Here is a 19,037-nt window from a genome sequence, read left to right as displayed (position 1 = left end):
TCAAACAGCAAATACAGCCAGATCCTCCTCCAGCCCTGTCACAGCATCAAACAGCAAATACAGCCAGATCCTCCTACAGCCCTGTAACAGAATCAAACAGCAAATACAGCCAGATCCTCCTCCAGCCCTGTCACAGCATCAAACAGCAAATACAGCCAGATCCTCCTCCAGCCCTGTCACAGCATCAAACAGCAAATACAGCCAGATCCTCCTCCAGCCCTGTCACAGCATCAAACAGCAAATACAGCCAGATCCTCCTCCAGCGCTGTCACAGCATCAAACAGCAAATACAGCCAGAACCTCCTCCAGCCCTGTCACAGCATCAAACAGCAAATACAGCCAGATCCTCCTCCAGCCCTGTCACAGCATCAAACAGCAAATACAGCCAGATCCTCCTCCAGCGCTGTCACAGCATCAAACAGCAAATACAGCCAGAACCTCCTCCAGCCCTGTCACAGCATCAAGCAGCAAATACAGCCAGATCCTCCTCCAGCCCTGTCACAGCATCAAACGGCAAATACAGCCAGATCCTCCTCCAGCCCTGTCACAGCATCAAACAGCAAATACAGCCAGATCCTCCTCCAGTCCAGTAACAGCATCAAACAGCAAATACAGCCAGATCCTCCTCCAGCCCTGTCACAGCATCAAGCAGCAAATACAGCCAGATCCTCCTATAGCCCTGTCACAGCATCAAACAGCAAATACAGCCAGATCCTCCTCCAGCCCTGTAACAGCATCAAACAGCAAATACAGCCAGGTCCTCCTCCAGCCCTGTCACAGCATCAAACAGCAAATACAGCCAGATCCTCCTCCAGTCCCGTAACAGCATCAAACAGCAAATACAGCCAGATCCTCCTCCAGCCCTGTCACAGCATCAAACAGCAAATACAGCCAGATCCTCCTCCAGCCCTGTCACAGCATCAAACAGCAAATACAGCCAGATCCTCCTCCAGCCCTGTCACAGCATCAAACAGCAAATACAGCCAGATCCTCCTCCAGTCCTGTCACAGCATCAAACAGCAAATACAGCCAGATCCTCCTCCAGCTCTGTCACAGCATCAAACAGCAAATACAGCCAGATCCTCCTCCAGTCCAGTAACAGCATCAAGCAGCAAATACAGCCAGATCCTCGTCCAGCCCTGTCACAGAATCAAACAGCAAATACAGCCAGATCCTCCTCCAGCCCTGTAACAGCATCAAACAGCAAATACAGCCAGATCCTCCTCCAGCCCTGTCACAGCATCAAACAGCAAATACAGCCAGATCCTCCTATAGCCCTGTCGCAGCATCAAACAGCAAATACAGCCAGATCCTCCTCCAGTCCAGTAACAGCATCAAACAGCAAATACAGCCAGATCCTCCTCTAGCCCTGTCACAGCATCAAACAGCAAATACAGCCAGATCCTCCTCTAGCCCTGTCACAGCATCAAACAGCAAATACACCCAGATCCTCCTCCAGCCCTGTCACAGAATCAAACAGCAAATACAGCCAGATCCTCCTCCAGCCCTGTGACAGCATCAAACAGCAAATACAGCCAGATCCTCCTCCAGCCCTGTAACAGCATCAAACAGCAAATACAGCCAGATCCTCCTCCAGCCCTGTAACAGCATCAAACAGCAAATACAGCCAGATCCTCCTCCAGCCCTGTAACAGCATCAAACAGCAAATACAGCCAGTTCCACCTCCAGCCCTGTCACAGCATCAAGCAGCAAATACAGCCAGATCCTCCTCCAGCCCTGTCACAGCATCAAACAGCAAATACAGCCAGATCCTTCTCCAGCCCTGTCACAGCATCAAACAGCAAATACAGCCAGATCCTCCTCCAGCCCTGTCACAGCATCAAACAGCAAATACAGCCAGATCCTCCTCCAGCCCTGTCACAGCATCAAACAGCAAATACAGCCAGATCCTCCTCCAGCCCTGTCACAGCATCAAACAGCAAATACAGCCAGATCCTCCTCCAGCCCTGTCACAGCATCAAACAGCAAATACAGCCAGATCCTCCTCTAGCCCTGACACAGCATCAAACAGCAAATACAGCCAGATCCTCCTCCAGCCCTGTCACAGCATCAAACAGCAAATACAGCCAAATCCTCCTCTAGCCCTGTCACAGCATCAAACAGCAAATACAGCCAGATCCTCCTCCAGCCCTGTAACAGCATCAAGCAGCAAATACAGCCAGATCCTCGTCCAGCCCTGTCACAGCATCAAACAGCAAATACAGCCAGATCCTCCTCCAGCCCTGTAACAGCATCAAACAGCAAATACAGCCAGATCCTCGTGCAGCCCTGTCACAGCATCAAACAGCAAATACAGCCAGATCCTCCTTCAGCCCTGTCACAGCATCAAACAGCAAATACAGCCAGATCCCCCTCCAGCCCTGTCACAGCATCAAACAGCAAATACAGCCAGATCCTCCTCCAGTCCAGTAACAGCATCAAACAGCAAATACAGCCAGATCCTCCTCCAGCCCTGTCACAGCATCAAACAGCAAATACAGCCAGATCCTCCTCCAGCCCTGTCACAGCATCAAACAGCAAATACAGCCAGATCCTCCTACAGCCCTGTAACAGAATCAAACAGCAAATACAGCCAGATCCTCCTCCAGCCCTGTAACAGCATCAAACAGCAAATACAGCCAGATCCTCCTCCAGCCCTGTCACAGCATCAAACAGCAAATACAGCCAGATCCTCCTACAGCCCTGTAACAGAATCAAACAGCAAATACAGCCAGATCCTCCTCCAGCCCTGTCACAGCGTCAAACAGCAAATACAGCCAGATCCTCCTCCAGCCCTGTCACAGCATCAAACAGCAAATACAGCCAGATCCTCCTCCAGCCCTGTCACAGCATCAAACAGCAAATACAGCCAGATCCTCCTCCAGCGCTGTCACAGCATCAAACAGCAAATACAGCCAGAACCTCCTCCAGCCCTGTCACAGCATCAAACAGCAAATACAGCCAGATCCTCCTCCAGCCCTGTCACAGCATCAAACAGCAAATACAGCCAGATCCTCCTCCAGCGCTGTCACAGCATCAAACAGCAAATACAGCCAGAACCTCCTCCAGCCCTGTCACAGCATCAAGCAGCAAATACAGCCAGATCCTCCTCCAGCCCTGTCACAGCATCAAACGGCAAATACAGCCAGATCCTCCTCCAGCCCTGTCACAGCATCAAACAGCAAATACAGCCAGATCCTCCTCCAGTCCAGTAACAGCATCAAACAGCAAATACAGCCAGATCCTCCTCCAGCCCTGTCACAGCATCAAGCAGCAAATACAGCCAGATCCTCCTATAGCCCTGTCACAGCATCAAACAGCAAATACAGCCAGATCCTCCTCCAGCCCTGTAACAGCATCAAACAGCAAATACAGCCAGATCCTCCTCCAGTCCCGTAACAGCATCAAACAGCAAATACAGCCAGATCCTCCTCCAGCCCTGTCACAGCATCAAACAGCAAATACAGCCAGATCCTCCTCCAGTCCCGTAACAGCATCAAACAGCAAATACAGCCAGATCCTCCTCCAGCCCTGTCACAGCATCAAACAGCAAATACAGCCAGATCCTCCTCCAGCCCTGTCACAGCATCAAACAGCAAATACAGCCAGATCCTCCTCCAGCCCTGTCACAGCATCAAACAGCAAATACAGCCAGATCCTCCTCCAGTCCAGTAACAGCATCAAACAGCAAATACAGCCAGATCCTCCTCCAGCCCTGTCACAGCATCAAACAGCAAATACAGCCAGATCCTCCTCCAGCGCTGTCACAGCATCAAACAGCAAATACAGCCAGATCCTCCCCCAGCCCTGTCACAGCATCAAACAGCAAATACAGCCAGATCCTCCTCCAGCCCTGTCACAGCATCAAACAGCAAATACAGCCAGATCCTCCTCCAGCCCTGTCACAGCATCAAACAGCAAATACAGCCAGATCCTCCTCCAGCCCTGTCACAGCATCAAACAGCAAATACAGCCAGATCCTCCTCCAGCGCTGTCACAGCATCAAACAGCAAATACAGCCAGAACCTCCTCCAGCCCTGTCACAGCATCAAACAGCAAATACAGCCAGATCCTCCTCCAGCCCTGTCACAGCATCAAACAGCAAATACAGCCAGATCCTCCTATAGCCCTGTCGCAGCATCAAACAGCAAATACAGCCAGATCCTCCTCCAGCCCTGTCACAGCATCAAACAGCAAATACAGCCAGATCCTCCTCTAGCCCTGTCACAGCATCAAACAGCAAATACAGCCAGATCCTCCTCCAGCCCTGTCACAGCATCAAGCAGCAAATACAGCCAGATCCTCCTCCAGCGCTGTCACAGCATCAAACAGCAAATACAGCCAGATCCTCCTCCAGCCCTGTAACAGCATCAAACAGCAAATACAGCCAGATCCTCCTCCAGCCCTGTAACAGCATCAAACAGCAAATACAGCCAGATCCTCCTCCAGCCCTGTCACAGCATCAAACAGCAAATACAGCCAGATCCTCCTCCAGCCTGTCACAGCATCAAACAGCAAATACAGCCAGATCCTCCTCCAGCCCTGTCACAGCATCAAACAGCAAATACAGCCAGATCCTCCTCCAGTCCTGTCACAGCATCAAGCAGCAAATACAGCCAGATCCTCCTCCAGCCCAGACACAGCATCAAACAGCAAATACAGCCTGATCCTCCTCCAGCCCTGTCACAGCATCAAACAGCAAATACAGCCAGATCCTCCTCCAGCCCTGTCACAGCATCAAACAGCAAATACAGCCAGATCCTCCTCCAGCCCTGTCACAGCCTCAAGCAGCAAATACAGCCAGATCCTCCTCCAGCCCTGTCACAGCATCAAACAGCAAATACAGCCAGATCCTCCTCCAGCCCTGTCACAGCATCAAACAGCAAATACAGCCAGATCCCCCTCCAGCCCTGTAACAGCATCAAACAGCAAATACAGCCAGGTCCTCCTCCAGCCCTGTCACAGCATCAAACAGCAAATACAGCCAGATTCTCCTCTCGCCCTCTCACAGCATCAAACAGCAAATACAGCCAGATCCTCCTCCAGCCCTGTCACAGCATCAAACAGCAAATACAGCCAGATCCTCCTCCAGCCCTGTAACAGCATCAAACAGCAAATACAGCCAGATCCTCCTCCAGCCCTGTCACAGAATCAAACAGCAAATACAGCCAGACCCTTCTCCAGCCCTGTCACAGCATCAAACAGCAAATACAGCCAGGTCCTCCTCCAGCCCTGTCACAGCATCAAACAGCAAATACAGCCAGATCCTCCTCTAGCCCTGTCACAGCATCAAACAGCAAATACAGCCAGATCCTCCTCCAGCCCTGTCGCAGCATCAAACAGCAAATACAGCCAGATCCTCCTCCAGCCCTGTCACAGCATCAAACAGCAAATACAGCCAGATCCTCCTCCAGCCCTGTCACAGCATCAAACAGCAAATACAGCCAGATCCTCCTCTAGCCCTGTCACAGCATCAAACAGCAAATACAGCCAGATCCTCCTCCAGCCCAGACACAGCATCAAACAGCAAATACAGCCAGATCCTCCTCCAGCCCTGTCACAGCATCAAACAGCAAATACAGCCAGATCCTCCTCCAGTCCAGTAACAGCATCAAACAGCAAATACAGCCAGATCCTCCTCTAGCCGTCACAGCATCAAACAGCAAATACAGCCAGATCCTCCTCCAGCTCTGTCACAGCATCAAACAGCAAATACAGCCAGATCCTCCTCCAGCCCTGTCACAGCATCAAACAGCAAATACAGCCAGATCCTCCTCCAGCCCTGTAACAGCATCAAACAGCAAATACAGCCAGATCCTCCTCCAGTCCTGTCACAGCATCAAGCAGCAAATACAGCCAGATCCTCCTCCAGTCCAGTAACAGCATCAAACAGCAAATACAGCCAGATCCTCCTCCAGCCCTGTCACAGCATCAAACAGCAAATACAGCCAGATCCTCCTCCAGCCCTGTCACAGCATCAAACAGCAAATACAGCCAGATCCTCCTCCAGCCCTGTAACAGCATCAAACAGCAAATACAGCCAGATCCTCCTCCAGCCCTGTCACAGCATCAAACAGCAAATACAGCCAGATCCTCCTCCAGTCCAGTAACAGCATCAAACAGCAAATACAGCCAGATCCTCCTCTAGCCCTGACACAGCATCAAACAGAAAATACAGCCAGATCCTCCTCCAGCCCTGTAACAGCATCAAACAGCAAATACAGCCAGATCCTCCTCCAGCCCTGTCACAGCATCAAACAGCAAATACAGCCAGATCCTCCTCCAGCCCTGTAACAGCATCAAACAGCAAATACAGCCAGATCCTCCTCCAGTCCTGTCACAGCATCAAGCAGCAAATACAGCCAGATCCTCCTCCAGTCCAGTAACAGCATCAAACAGCAAATACAGCCAGATCCTCCTCCAGCCCTGTCACAGCATCAAACAGCAAATACAGCCAGATCCTCCTCCAGCCCTGTAACAGCATCAAACAGCAAATACAGCCAGATCCTCCTCCAGCCCTGTCACAGCATCAAACAGCAAATACAGCCAGATCCTCCTCCAGCCCTGTCACAGCATCAAACAGCAAATACAGCCAGATCCTCCTCCAGCCCTGTCACAGCATCAAACAGCAAATACAGCCAGATCCTCCTCCAGTCCAGTAACAGCATCAAACAGCAAATACAGCCAGATCCTCCTCTAGCCCTGACACAGCATCAAACAGAAAATACAGCCAGATCCTCCTCCAGCCCTGTAACAGCATCAAACAGCAAATACAGCCAGATCCTCCTCCAGCCCTGTAACAGCATCAAACAGCAAATACAGCCAGATCCTCCTCCAGCCCTGTCACAGCATCAAACAGCAAATACAGCCAGATCCTCCTCCAGCCCAGTCACAGCATCAAACAGCAAATACAGCCAGATCCTCCTCCAGCCCTGTCACAGCATCAAACAGCAAATACAGCCAGATCCTCCTCCAGCCCTGTAACAGCATCAAACAGCAAATACAGCCAGATCCTCCTCCAGTCCAGTAACAGCATCAAACAGCAAATACAGCCAGATCCTCCTCCAGCCCTGTCACAGCATCAAACAGCAAATACAGCCAGATCCTCCTCCAACCCTGTCACAGCATCAAACAGCAAATACAGCCAGATCCTCCTCCAGTCCAGTAACAGCATCAAACAGCAAATACAGCCAGATCCTCCTCTAGCCCTGTCACAGCATCAAACAGCAAATACACCCAGATCCTCCTCCAGCCCTGTCACAGCATCAAACAGCAAATACAGCCAGATCCTCCTCCAGCCCTGTAACAGCATCAAACAGCAAATACAGCCAGATCCTCCTCCAGCCCTGTCACAGCATCAAACAGCAAATACAGCCAGATCCTCCTCCAGCCCTGTAACAGCATCAAACAGCAAATACAGCCAGATCCTCCTCCAGCCCTGTAACAGCATCAAACAGCAAATACAGCCAGATCCTCCTCCAGCCCTGTAACAGCATCAAACAGCAAATACAGCCAGATCCTCCTCCAGTCCAGTAACTGCATCAAACAGCAAATACAGCCAGATCCTCCTCTAGCCCTGTCACAGCATCAAACAGCAAATACAGCCAAATCCTCCTCTAGCCCTGTCACAGCATCAAACAGCAAATACAGCCAGATCCTCCTCTAGCCCTGTCACAGCATCAAGCAGCAAATACAGCCAGATCCTCCTCCAGCCCTGTAACAGCATCAAACAGCAAATACAGCCAGATCCTCCTCCAGCCCTGTCACAGCATCAAACAGCAAATACAGCCAGATCCTCCTCTAGCCCTGACACAGCATCAAACAGAAAATACAGCCAGATCCTCCTCCAGCCCTGTAACAGCATCAAACAGCAAATACAGCCAGATCCTCCTCCAGCCCTGTCACAGCATCAAACAGCAAATACAGCCAGATCCTCCTCCAGCCCTGTCACAGCATCAAACAGCAAATACAGCCAGATCCTCCTCCAGCCCTGTCACAGCATCAAACAGCAAATACAGCCAGATCCTCCTCCAGCCCTCTCACAGCATCAAACAGCAAATACAGCCAGATCCTCCTCCAGCCCTGTAACAGCATCAAACAGCAAATACAGCCAGATCCTCCTCCAGTCCTGTCACAGCATCAAGCAGCAAATACAGCCAGATCCTCCTCCAGTCCAGTAACAGCATCAAACAGCAAATACAGCCAGATCCTCCTCCAGCCCTGTAACAGCATCAAACAGCAAATACAGCCAGATCCTCCTCCAGCCCTGTCACAGCATCAAACAGCAAATACAGCCAGATCCTCCTCCAGCCCAGTCACAGCATCAAACAGCAAATACAGCCAGATCCTCCTCCAGCCCTGTCACAGCATCAAACAGCAAATACAGCCAGATCCTCCTCCAGCCCTGTAACAGCATCAAACAGCAAATACAGCCAGATCCTCCTCCAGTCCAGTAACAGCATCAAACAGCAAATACAGCCAGATCCTCCTCCAGCCCTGTCACAGCATCAAACAGCAAATACAGCCAGATCCTCCTCCAACCCTGTCACAGCATCAAACAGCAAATACAGCCAGATCCTCCTCCAGTCCAGTAACAGCATCAAACAGCAAATACAGCCAGATCCTCCTCTAGCCCTGTCACAGCATCAAACAGCAAATACACCCAGATCCTCCTCCAGCCCTGTCACAGCATCAAACAGCAAATACAGCCAGATCCTCCTCCAGCCCTGTCACAGCATCAAACAGCAAATACAGCCAGATCCTCCTCCAGCCCTGTCACAGCATCAAACAGCAAATACAGCCAGATCCTCCTCCAGCCCTGTAACAGCATCAAACAGCAAATACAGCCAGATCCTCCTCCAGCCCTGTAACAGCATCAAACAGCAAATACAGCCAGATCCTCCTCCAGCCCTGTAACAGCATCAAACAGCAAATACAGCCAGATCCTCCTCCAGTCCAGTAACTGCATCAAACAGCAAATACAGCCAGATCCTCCTCTAGCCCTGTCACAGCATCAAACAGCAAATACAGCCAAATCCTCCTCTAGCCCTGTCACAGCATCAAACAGCAAATACAGCCAGATCCTCCTCTAGCCCTGTCACAGCATCAAGCAGCAAATACAGCCAGATCCTCCACCAACCCTGTCACAGCATCAAACAGCAAATACAGCCAGATCCTCCTCCAGCCCTGTCACAGCATCAAACAGCAAATACAGCCAGATCCTCCTCCAGCCCTGTCACAGCTTCAAACAGCAAATACAGCCAGATCCTCCTCTCGCCCTGTAACAGCATCAAGCAGCAAATACAGCCAGATCCTCCTCCAGCCCTGTAACAGCATCAAACGGCAAATACAGCCAGATCCTCCTCCAGCCCTGTAACAGCATCAAACAGCAAATACAGCCAGATCCTCCTCCAGTCCAGTAACAGCATCAAACAGCAAATACAGCCAGATCCTCCTCCAGTCCAGTAACAGCATCAAACAGCAAATACAGCCAGATCCTCCTCCAGCCCTGTAACAGCATCAAACAGCAAATACAGCGAGATCCTGTGCTGTACCTGTCCTGGGAGTGTTTGATGGGGACAGTGTAGAGGGAGCTTTACTCTGTATCTAGCCCTGTGCTGTACCTGTCCTGGGAGTGTTTGATGGGGACAGTGTAGAGGGAGCTTTACTCTGTATCTACCCCGTGCTGTACCTGTCCTGGGAGTGTTTGATGGGGACAGTGTAGAGGGAGCTTTACTCTGTATCTAACCCCGTGCTGTACCTGTCCTGGGAATGTTTGATGGGGACAGTGTAGAGGGCGCTTTACTCTGTATCTAACCCCGTGCTGTACCTGTCCTGGGAATGTTTGATGGGGACAGTGTAGAGGGAGCTTTACTCTGTATCTAACTCCACGCTGTACCTGTCCTGGGAGTGTTTGATGGGGACAGTGTAGAGGGAGCTTTACTCTGTATCTAACCCCGTGCCGTACCTGTCCTGGGAGTGTTTGATGGGGACAGTGTAGAGGGAGCTTTACTCTGTATCTACCCCGTGCTGTACCTGTCCTGGGAGTGTTTGATGGGGACAGTGTAGAGGGAGCTTTACTCTGTATCTAACCCCGTGCTGTACCTGTCCTGGGAATGTTTGATGGGGACAGTGTTGAGGGCGCTTTACTCTGTATCTAACCCAGTGCTGTACCTGTCCTGGGAATGTTTGATGGGGACGGCGTAGAGGGAGCTTTACGCTGTATCTAACCCCGTGCTGTACCTGTCCTGGGAGTGTTTGATGGGGACAGTGTCGAGGGAGCTTTACTCTGTATCTTACCCCGTGCTGTACCTGTCCTGGGAGTGTTTGATGGGGATAGCGTAGAGGGAGCTTTACGCTGTATCTAACCCCGTGCTGTACCTGTCCTGGGAGTGTTTGATGGGGACAGCGTAGAGGGAGCTTTACTCTGTATCTAACCCCGTGCTGTACCTGTGCTGGGAGTGTTTGATGGGGACAGTGTAGAGGGAGCTTTACTCTGTATCTAATCCCTTGCTGTACCTGTCCTGGGAGTGTTTGATGGGGACAGTGTAGAGGGAGCTTTACTTTGTATCTAACCCCATGCTGTACCTGTCCTGGGAGTGTTTGATGGGGACAGTGTAGAGCAGGGGTGGGCAAACCTATCCGTGCAAGGGCCACATTCAGAAATTCACAATTTTAAAGGGCCGCATAGTATATTAAGTAAAATAATTAATATTTTAAATAGCCAAAACAAAAGGTCTTTAAAGAAAAAAAAGCACATTTATTTGAAAAACATAGTAACTCAGTAAGTAACAGAACAATGTCAATGAGAATGATGCATCTGACTGCAGTCATTTACCAGTTTGTTGAAATCAGGTGTCAAGTTGCTTGTGCTGATCCTTAACACTGACAGAAGCACAGCCCGGCCGAGTCAACGATAAAAACGCGCGTAGTGGGGTGGATGAGTGGGGCTGCCTTATTGGTCGGTTTAGTTGGGTGTGCGACCAATAGGAGTCCTGGTTACAAACAATAATAAGGCTTATTGTTTGTAACCTGGACTCCTATTGGTCGCACAGCCAACTAAACCGACCAATGAGACAACCCCACTCACCCACCCCACTACGCGCGTTTTTATGCGGCCCGCCAATGAGGTGCCCGGAATCATAACCGGCATTTTTGAAAAGCCGCCGGGGAAAAGCCGCTGAAGTAAATGCGCTTATTGAATAAGCGCATTTACTTCAGCGGCTTTTCCCCGGCGGCTTTTCAAAAATGCCGGTTATGATTCCGGGCACCTCATTGGCGGGCCGCATAAAAACCTTTGTCGGGTCGCATGCGGCCCGCGGGCCGTAGTTTGCCCACCCCTGGTTTAGAGGGAGCTTTATTCTGTATCTAACCCCGTGCTGTACCTGTCCTGGGAGTGTTTGATGGGGACAGTGTAGAGAGAGCTTTACTCTGTATCTAACCCTGTGCTGTACCTGTCCTGGGAGTGTTTGATGGGGACAGTGTAGAGGGAGCTTTACTCTGTATCTAACCCAGTCCTGTACCTGTCCTGGGAGTGTTTGATGGTGACAGTGTACAGGGAGCTTGACTCTGTATCTAACCCCGTGCTGTATCTGTCCTGGGAGTGTTTGATGGGAACAGTGTAGAGGGAGCTTTACTCTGTATCTAACCCCGTGCTGTACCTGTCCTGGGAGTGTTTGATGGTGACAGTGTACAGGGAGCTTGACTCTGTATCTAACCCCGTGCTGTAGGTGCCCTGGGAGTGTTTGATGGGGACAGTGTAGAGGGAGCTTTACTCTGTATCTAACCCCGTGCTGTACCTGTCCTGGGAGTGTTTGATGGGGACAGTGTAGAGGGAGCTTTACTCTGTATCTAGCCCTGTGCTGTACCTGTCCTGGGAGTGTTTGATGGGGACAGTGTAGAGGGAGCTTTACTCTGTATCTAACCCCGTGCTGTATCTGTCCTGGGAGTGTTTGATGGGAACAGTGTAGAGGGAGCTTTACTCTGTATCTAACCCCGTGCTGTACCTGTGCTGGGGGTGTTTACAACAATGGATCTACGTGGAGCTGTGAAGTGCTTTGGGATCTTCTGAGATTGTGAAAAGTGCTATTGAAATGCACGTTCTTTCATTGGTAAATCAAAGCTGAGAAGATGTTGCTTGATTATAGCTGACTACTGACCTGTGGACACAGTTTAAACATGGCAGCACAGACTATAACGGGTGTGGAGTGGTGCCTTGCTGCGAGGGCCAGTGTATGAGCTCCATTCACTGCTCGCAGTCCCCCATTAGCCAAGATGGTCTTCGTGCCAATGATCACCTGTAGAAACAAGGATGAGTAGAGTGGAGCCCATTCGCATGCACACATACACGGTACATCTCTGTTCAACACCTCCCTCCATAGCCACTGCCATTCATCCCTCTCCACTCAGCATACACATACCCCTCCCCCTCCAACACACCCCTCCCCCTCCAACATCCCCCTCCCCTCCAACACATCCCTCCCCCTCCAACGTACCCCTCCCCTCCAACGTACCCCTCCCCCTCCAACGTACCCTTCCCCCTCCAACGTACCCTTCCCCCTCCAACGTACCCTCCCCCCTCCAACGTACCCCTCCCCCCTCCAACGTACCCCTCCCACTCCAACGTACCCTTTCCCTCCAACGTACCCCTCCCCCTCCAACGTACCCCTCCCCTCCAACGTACCCTTCCCCTCCAACGTACCCCTCCCCCTCCAACGTACCCCTCCCCTCCAACATCCCCCTCCGACATACCCCTCCCCCTCCGACATACCCCTCCCCCTCCGACATACCCCTCCCCCTCCGACATACCCCTCCCCCTCCGACATACCAAAGCTTCACAGGAAAACTGTCAGCAGTCCCCACAAACCCACTGTCCTCATGCAGATACAGGGCCCCCCACTGTGGAAACCATTACCTTATTAACACGGGACATGACGGCGAAGATGGCAGCATCAGTAATTACAGTTGTTTCAATCCCGGCTGCAGACAAAGCGACAGACATCTCGTGTCCCTGGAATGCAGAAACTAGAATCAGACTGGGGTGAGCGTGACGCAAGGACTGCGAAGGAGGGGGAAGGCCGAGGGGGGAGAGGGAGAGCCGGGGCGGAATCTGGGAGCCAGAGGAAGCAGTGAGAAGGTGCAGAGTGGAGAGAGAGAGAGAGAGTGAGAGAAGAGAGGAGAGACATAGAGAGGGGAGAGAGAGAGAGATAGAGGGGAGAGGAAAGAGACAGAGAGAGGAGATAGACAGAGGGGAGAGAGAGAGAGAGAGACAGATAGAGGGGAGAGAGAGAGAGAGAGAGAGAGATAGAGGGGAGAGGAAAGAGACAGAGAGAGGAGATAGACAGAGGGAGAGAGAGAGGAGAGAGAGAGATAGAGGGGAGAGGAAAGAGACAGAGAGAGGAGATAGACAGAGGGGAGAGAGAGAGAGAGAGGAGAGAGACAGAAAGACACAGAGAGGGGAGAGAGAGAGGAAAGCTGCCGCCCCCCCCCCCCCCCAGGGCAATCTGGGAACAACCTGTTTTACATAAACAATTACACATCAGTAATTGCTTCTCACCCCCGAAGGCCAATGATCACTCACCTGGCAGTAGGGCGCACACTCAGCGACGATCACGTGGAAGTTGCGTTTTCGAGCTGCATCTTTGAGAAAAGCCTCAACAGTTGGTGAGCGGCCGAGCGTCATAATCACCTCGTTAGAGTGGATGTGTTCCAGGGCCTGCATTGCAATGTTATCCATCGTTCCCTCTGGCAAACAACAAGCAAGCAGTTAACACAGACCCCTTCCCGACACTGGATGGATACCACTCAACCCCCACCCCCTGCCCATTGCCCCTTCTCTCCACACCCCACCAGATGAACCCCCTCCCCCACCAATCATGCAAAAAAAGGCTCTTCCACCCTTAAGCCAAATTGCCCGCCCCCCCTCTGAACCTACCGAGCTCCATCAGAAGTTCGTTAATTGCTTCAATGATGTTGGTTCTGAGAGGTGGAAAACTCACACTGAAATCTTCGCTCTGACTGCCCGAAGTCAGCAGTTTGTGCAGTGAATCCTGGTCCATCTCCTCACTGCAGCCTCGAAGCCTGAAAAACACAAACAGATAAATGACACAGGGTGCAGGAAAAAAGCTGCTCATTTCATCAAATCAGCTCTTCGAAAGAGCTGTCCAATCCACTTTCCCCAGAGAAATACTGAAGTATTTATCAAATTCTCTTTAAAGTTGGTATCGAATTTCCTTCCACCATATTTGCAGGCAGCACTGCCTGAATTATAACTCAGTAACTAATCTTTCCTCATTTCCCCCCCCCTCTGATTCTTGTGAAGATGATGAATGTAGAAACTGTTCAGATTTGGGGCAGTAATTTATTAAAAGCCCTGGTTCAAAATACACACAGACAGTGTGTCTGCTAAAGCTGTAATTAGGGCGTCATAAAAGGTGAGGTCATCATTCATTCCAACCACTTACTTGGTTACAGAAGAAGGGCTAATAGATTTTTGCCATGGCCTTTTTGACAAAGACTGCGCCGTCCCAGTTAGGCGCGGATATGTTGACAAACACTACTGCCGTCCCTTCCAGGAAACCTCTGACCATGATATACTGTCCCTCGGGTCTGTTACTGTCTATGTCGCTGTGAAGGTCGTCCTCTTATTAAACAGTATGGCCACTACCCCCTGCAGCCCTCTGGTTTGAGGACATTTCCTCGGGTGCTGTGTGTTTTGGGTGAGGGTAGGGAGGGTTTTTTGTGGGTATAATGGGCCACAGGAGAGCTACCATTTGTTCAGCACATTGTCACCACTAGAAATCCGGATTGTAGGTAATTTATGAGGGATTGTATTCAGTCTGAGTTTAGCAGGTCATGGAACATAGTGGGATACAGATGATATAATTAATAGGAGGAGCCAGGTCTGTCTGTAGTTTCACAGTCTGTTGTAGGATTTTAACTTCAGCGGCAGTTTGCCAAATGCTTTTAGGTTGAGTAGAAGTGAACTGGATCTGTTCTTGCAAGGATCTCCCTTCAAATGTCTCTACACAGCTGAGCAAGTAAACCTGTTTTGTTAACTTGATCTATCAGTGGCATTTGAACAGTATTGGGTTGCTTCATTGGAATTAGTGGCAGGTGTAGGTAACAAGCCTACACTACACCCTGTATGCTTCACCCAATGCCAGTACTATGTAGGTACATTGTGTACCTTGTGTTGCCCTATTATGTATTGTCTTTTATTCCCTTTTCTTCCCATGTACTTAATGATCTGTTGAGCAGCTCGCAGAAAAATACTTTTCACTGTACCTTGGTACACATGACAATAAACAAAATCCAAATCCAATCCAAGTTTTTCTCTTTATTTAAGAACTGTTTAACTGGTAATTGTAAAGCTATTTATTTGATGTAAATCTGGTAATTTTTGTGTTTAAATTAAAGTTTGTTTTCACATAAAAGATACCTATTGGTCAGTGTCATCGCTCCCGGGGTGAAGTATCGTCTCAGTTTTACAAATTGAAAATTGGTTGGCACCTGCTCCGGGATCCTAACAAATGTTGAGGTTTGGTCCTGGATCCTCACAGTATCCCCCCCTCATCCTCCCCCCCCCCCCCACCTCCCTGGTTCACCTCTCTTATTCCCTGTCCCTCCCCCCCCCCCCTCCTGTGGTTCGCCTTTCTTTCCTCTCAGGTTTAGCTGCCCCCCCCCCCCCCTCCCCCCTCTCCCGGTCTATCTCTCCCTCTCATACTTTGGCTACTTTCCCCTGATTCTTGGCTACCTGGCTATTCTGCTTGTTCATTGGCCACAAACAGATCCCGGAACAATTGCATGACTGGCTCCCACGTTCTGTGGAAGCCGTCGTCCGACCCTCGGATGGCGAATTTGATTTTCTCCAGTTGGAGAGATTCCGAGAGGTCGGACAGCCAGTCTGCAGCTCTGGGCAGTGCTGCTGACCGCCAGCCAAACAGGATTCTACGGCGGGCGATTCCCCACACGTCTCTATTGAACCTATCACCCCCCACCTTGCACCTGTGCCCACTTGTAATTGTCATTTCCGCCCTGGGAAAAAGCCTCCAACTGTTCACCCTATCTATATCCCTCATAATTTTATAAACTTCTATCAGGTCGCCCTCAGCGTCCGTCTCTCTAGGGAGAACAATCCCAGTTTATTCAATCTCTCCTCATAGCTAATACCCTCCATATCAGGCATCATCCTGGTAAACATTTTCTGTACTCTCTCCAAAGCCTCCGCATCTTTCTGGTAGTGGGGTGACCAGAATTGGACACAGTATTCCAAATGTGGCCTAACCAACGTTCTATATAATTATAACATAATTTGCAAACTTTTATACTTGATGCCCCGCCCTATGAAGGCAAGCATGCCAAATGCTTTCTTTACCACCATTTCCACCTGTGCTGCCACTTTTAAGAATCTGTGGACCTGCCCGCCCAGATCTCTCTGCGTCTCTCTGCTCCTGATGGTTCTGCCACCTGAATTGGATCTACTAAAATGCATCACCTCGCATTTGTCCGGGTTAAATGCCATCTGCCATTTTTCTGCCCACTGTTGTGGCAGCACGGTAGCATGGTGGTTAGCATAAATGCTTCACAGCTCCAGGGTCCCAGGTTCGATTCCGGCTTGGGTCACTGTCTGTGCGGAGTCTGCACGTCCTCCCCGTGTGTGCGTGGGTTTCCTCCGGGTGCTCCGGTTTCCTCCCACAGTCCAAAGATGTGCGGGTTAGGTGGATTGGCCATGCTAAATTTCCCGTAGTGTCCTAAAAAGTAAGGTTGGGGAGGGGGGGGGGGGGGGGGGGGGTTGTTGGGTTACGGGTATAGGGTGGATACGTGGGTTTGAGTAGGGTGATCATGGCTCGGCACAACATCGAGGGCCGAAGGGCCTGTTCTGTGCTGTACTGTTCTATGTTCTATGTTGTAGCCCAGTCCATCACGCAAACCAGCCTCCCATCCATTGACTCTGTCTATAATTCCCGCTGCCTCAGAAAGGCAGCCAGCATAATTAAGGACCCCACCCACCCCAGACATACTCTCTTCCACCTCCTTCCGTCAGGAAAAAGCTACCAAAGTTTGAGGTCACGTACCAACCGACTCAAGAACAGCTTCTTCCCTGCTGCCATCAGGCTTTTGAATGGACCCACCTCGTATTAAGTTGATCTTTTCTCTACACCTTGCTATAACTGTAACATTATATTCTGCAGTCTCTCCTTCCTTCCCTATGTACGGTATGCAATGTCTGTACAGCATGCAAGAAACAATACTTCACTGTATACTAATACATGTGACAATAATAAATCAAATCAGTTTCACAGGGACTGGGACCTCTGCCTTTTGTAATATATATAAATAGGATTGGATTGGATTTGCTAATTGTCACGTGTCCTGAGGGACACAGAAAAAAACTTTTCACTGTACCTCGGTACACGTGAATAAACATTTACCCCCTGTCCTCCGGGTTTCTCATCTCTGACATTTCCCTCCACCCCCCCCCTCCCCCCCACATTCCCGCCCCCCCCCTCACATTCCCGCCCCCCCTCCCCCCCCCACATTCCCGCCCCCCCCTCCCCCCCCCCACATTCCCGCCCCCCCCCTCCCCCCCCCACATTCCCGCCCCCCCCTCACATTCCCGCCCCCCCCTCCCCCCTCCCCCCTCCCCCCCATTCCCGCCCCGCCCCCTCCCCCCCCCATTCCCACCCCGCCCCCTCCCCCCCATTCCCGCCCCCCCCCCCCCCCCATTCCCGCCCTCTCAGGATCCCTCACTCCTCTCACCGGCCATATTCCTCTCGAATGATCTTCATCACTCGCCGGATGATGTTCCCCACACTGGTCTCGGAGGGCTGGGCGCTCATCAGTCTCCGGCCTTCTGTCCGGATCAAATCCAGCAGCTCCCCTGTCGGAGTGAGAAACACAAATCAGCGGCAGGAACGCCCACAGCCAGTGCCGTAAACACCCGGGGTCACAAGTTCAGCACCTGGGGTCGCGGGGTAAACACCCGGGGTCACGGGGTCAGCACTCGGGGTCACGGGGTCAGCACCCGGGGTCAGCACCCGGGGTTATCGGGTAAACACCCGGGGTCAGCACCCGGGGTCACCACCCAGGGTCACGGGGTAAACATCTGGGGTCGCGGGGTGAACATTCGGGGTCAGGGGGTAAACACCTGGGGTCATGGGGTCAACATCCGGGGTCGCGGGGTGAACAGTCGGGGTCAGGGGGTAAACACCCGGGGTCGTTGGGACAACATCCGGGGTCGCGGGGTGAATGCCCGGGTCAGGGGTCAGCACCGCCCACCTGCGCTGCTCCAGCGGCTGTGCGCCACCAGCTGCCGCAGGAACCCGGCGGTGGCGGCCGCCACCTCCCCGGAGCCGCGGAGCTGCCCCCGGGAAAGCTGCCCGAGCAGCAGCGCAGCGCGCTCCCCCACATCCGGCATGGCGGAACCGGAAACAGCAGCAGACTAGCCGGAACAGGAAACACTGGTGCAGTCATCGGAAGCGGAAACACTAGCGGACATCCGGAACCGGAAACAGTCACGGACTGGCCGGAATCGGAAACTGCGGCTCAGAGGTCAAGGGGCACATTGCAATGGCCATGTTGGTGAGGGACTAAAACCGGAAATAAACCCCCTGATCCCAATCCAATCCCAGCAGCCCCCTGAGCTCTGACCCCGGGGTGACCCGGACACTGGGTTGGGCGAGTTGTCTGATGGGAAGATTGGACACACCGGACATGGGGCGGGGCCAGGCTGGGGGGCGGGGCCTGACAGAGGGAGGGGCCTGAAAGGGGGAGGAGCTGACAGGGGCGAGGCCAGACGGGGAGGGGCTAGGCCGGGGTCAGGCGCGGATTGGTCAGCCGGTCTTCACAGGGATGGTCCATTCGGCCCCTCCAGCCTCAAACTGGACCTTGGCGCAGCCAAGCCGGGACCCCCATCACTGAGGCTCCGCCTCCTCCCCTGCCTGTTTGTTGTGGGATCGCTCCGCTCTGCCTGTTTGTTGTGGGATCGCTCCGCTCTGCCTGTTTGTTGTGGGATCGCTCCGCTCTGCCTGTTTGTT

At 51.9% G+C, this 19,037-nt stretch overlaps 1 protein-coding gene across 1 annotated transcript in view; it reads right to left on the bottom strand.

Annotated features, from left to right (window-relative positions):
• eif2b2 (eukaryotic translation initiation factor 2B, subunit 2 beta) overlaps positions 1–18,435 on the bottom strand; it is a 30,619-nt gene extending 12,184 nt beyond the window's left edge. Inside the window, exons 1-6 of the mRNA XM_038821629.1 lie at positions 18,280–18,435; positions 17,761–17,881; positions 13,934–14,079; positions 13,580–13,743; positions 12,914–13,009; positions 12,159–12,296 (exon numbers count right to left, since the gene is read on the bottom strand). Coding sequence (XP_038677557.1) covers positions 12,159–12,296; positions 12,914–13,009; positions 13,580–13,743; positions 13,934–14,079; positions 17,761–17,881; positions 18,280–18,418 — 804 coding nt within the window. The 5' untranslated portion in view covers positions 18,419–18,435. The remainder of the gene's footprint in view (positions 1–12,158; positions 12,297–12,913; positions 13,010–13,579; positions 13,744–13,933; positions 14,080–17,760; positions 17,882–18,279) is intronic.
• Positions 18,436–19,037: the final 602 nt, after the last annotated feature.

The sequence above is a fragment of the Scyliorhinus canicula genome, chromosome 2 (assembly GCF_902713615.1).
Source record: "Scyliorhinus canicula chromosome 2, sScyCan1.1, whole genome shotgun sequence".
NCBI classification, from domain to species: Eukaryota; Metazoa; Chordata; class Chondrichthyes; order Carcharhiniformes; family Scyliorhinidae; genus Scyliorhinus; species Scyliorhinus canicula.
Note: the sequence above shows the minus strand (reverse complement) of the source record. Positions and strands in the feature narration are given on the sequence as shown.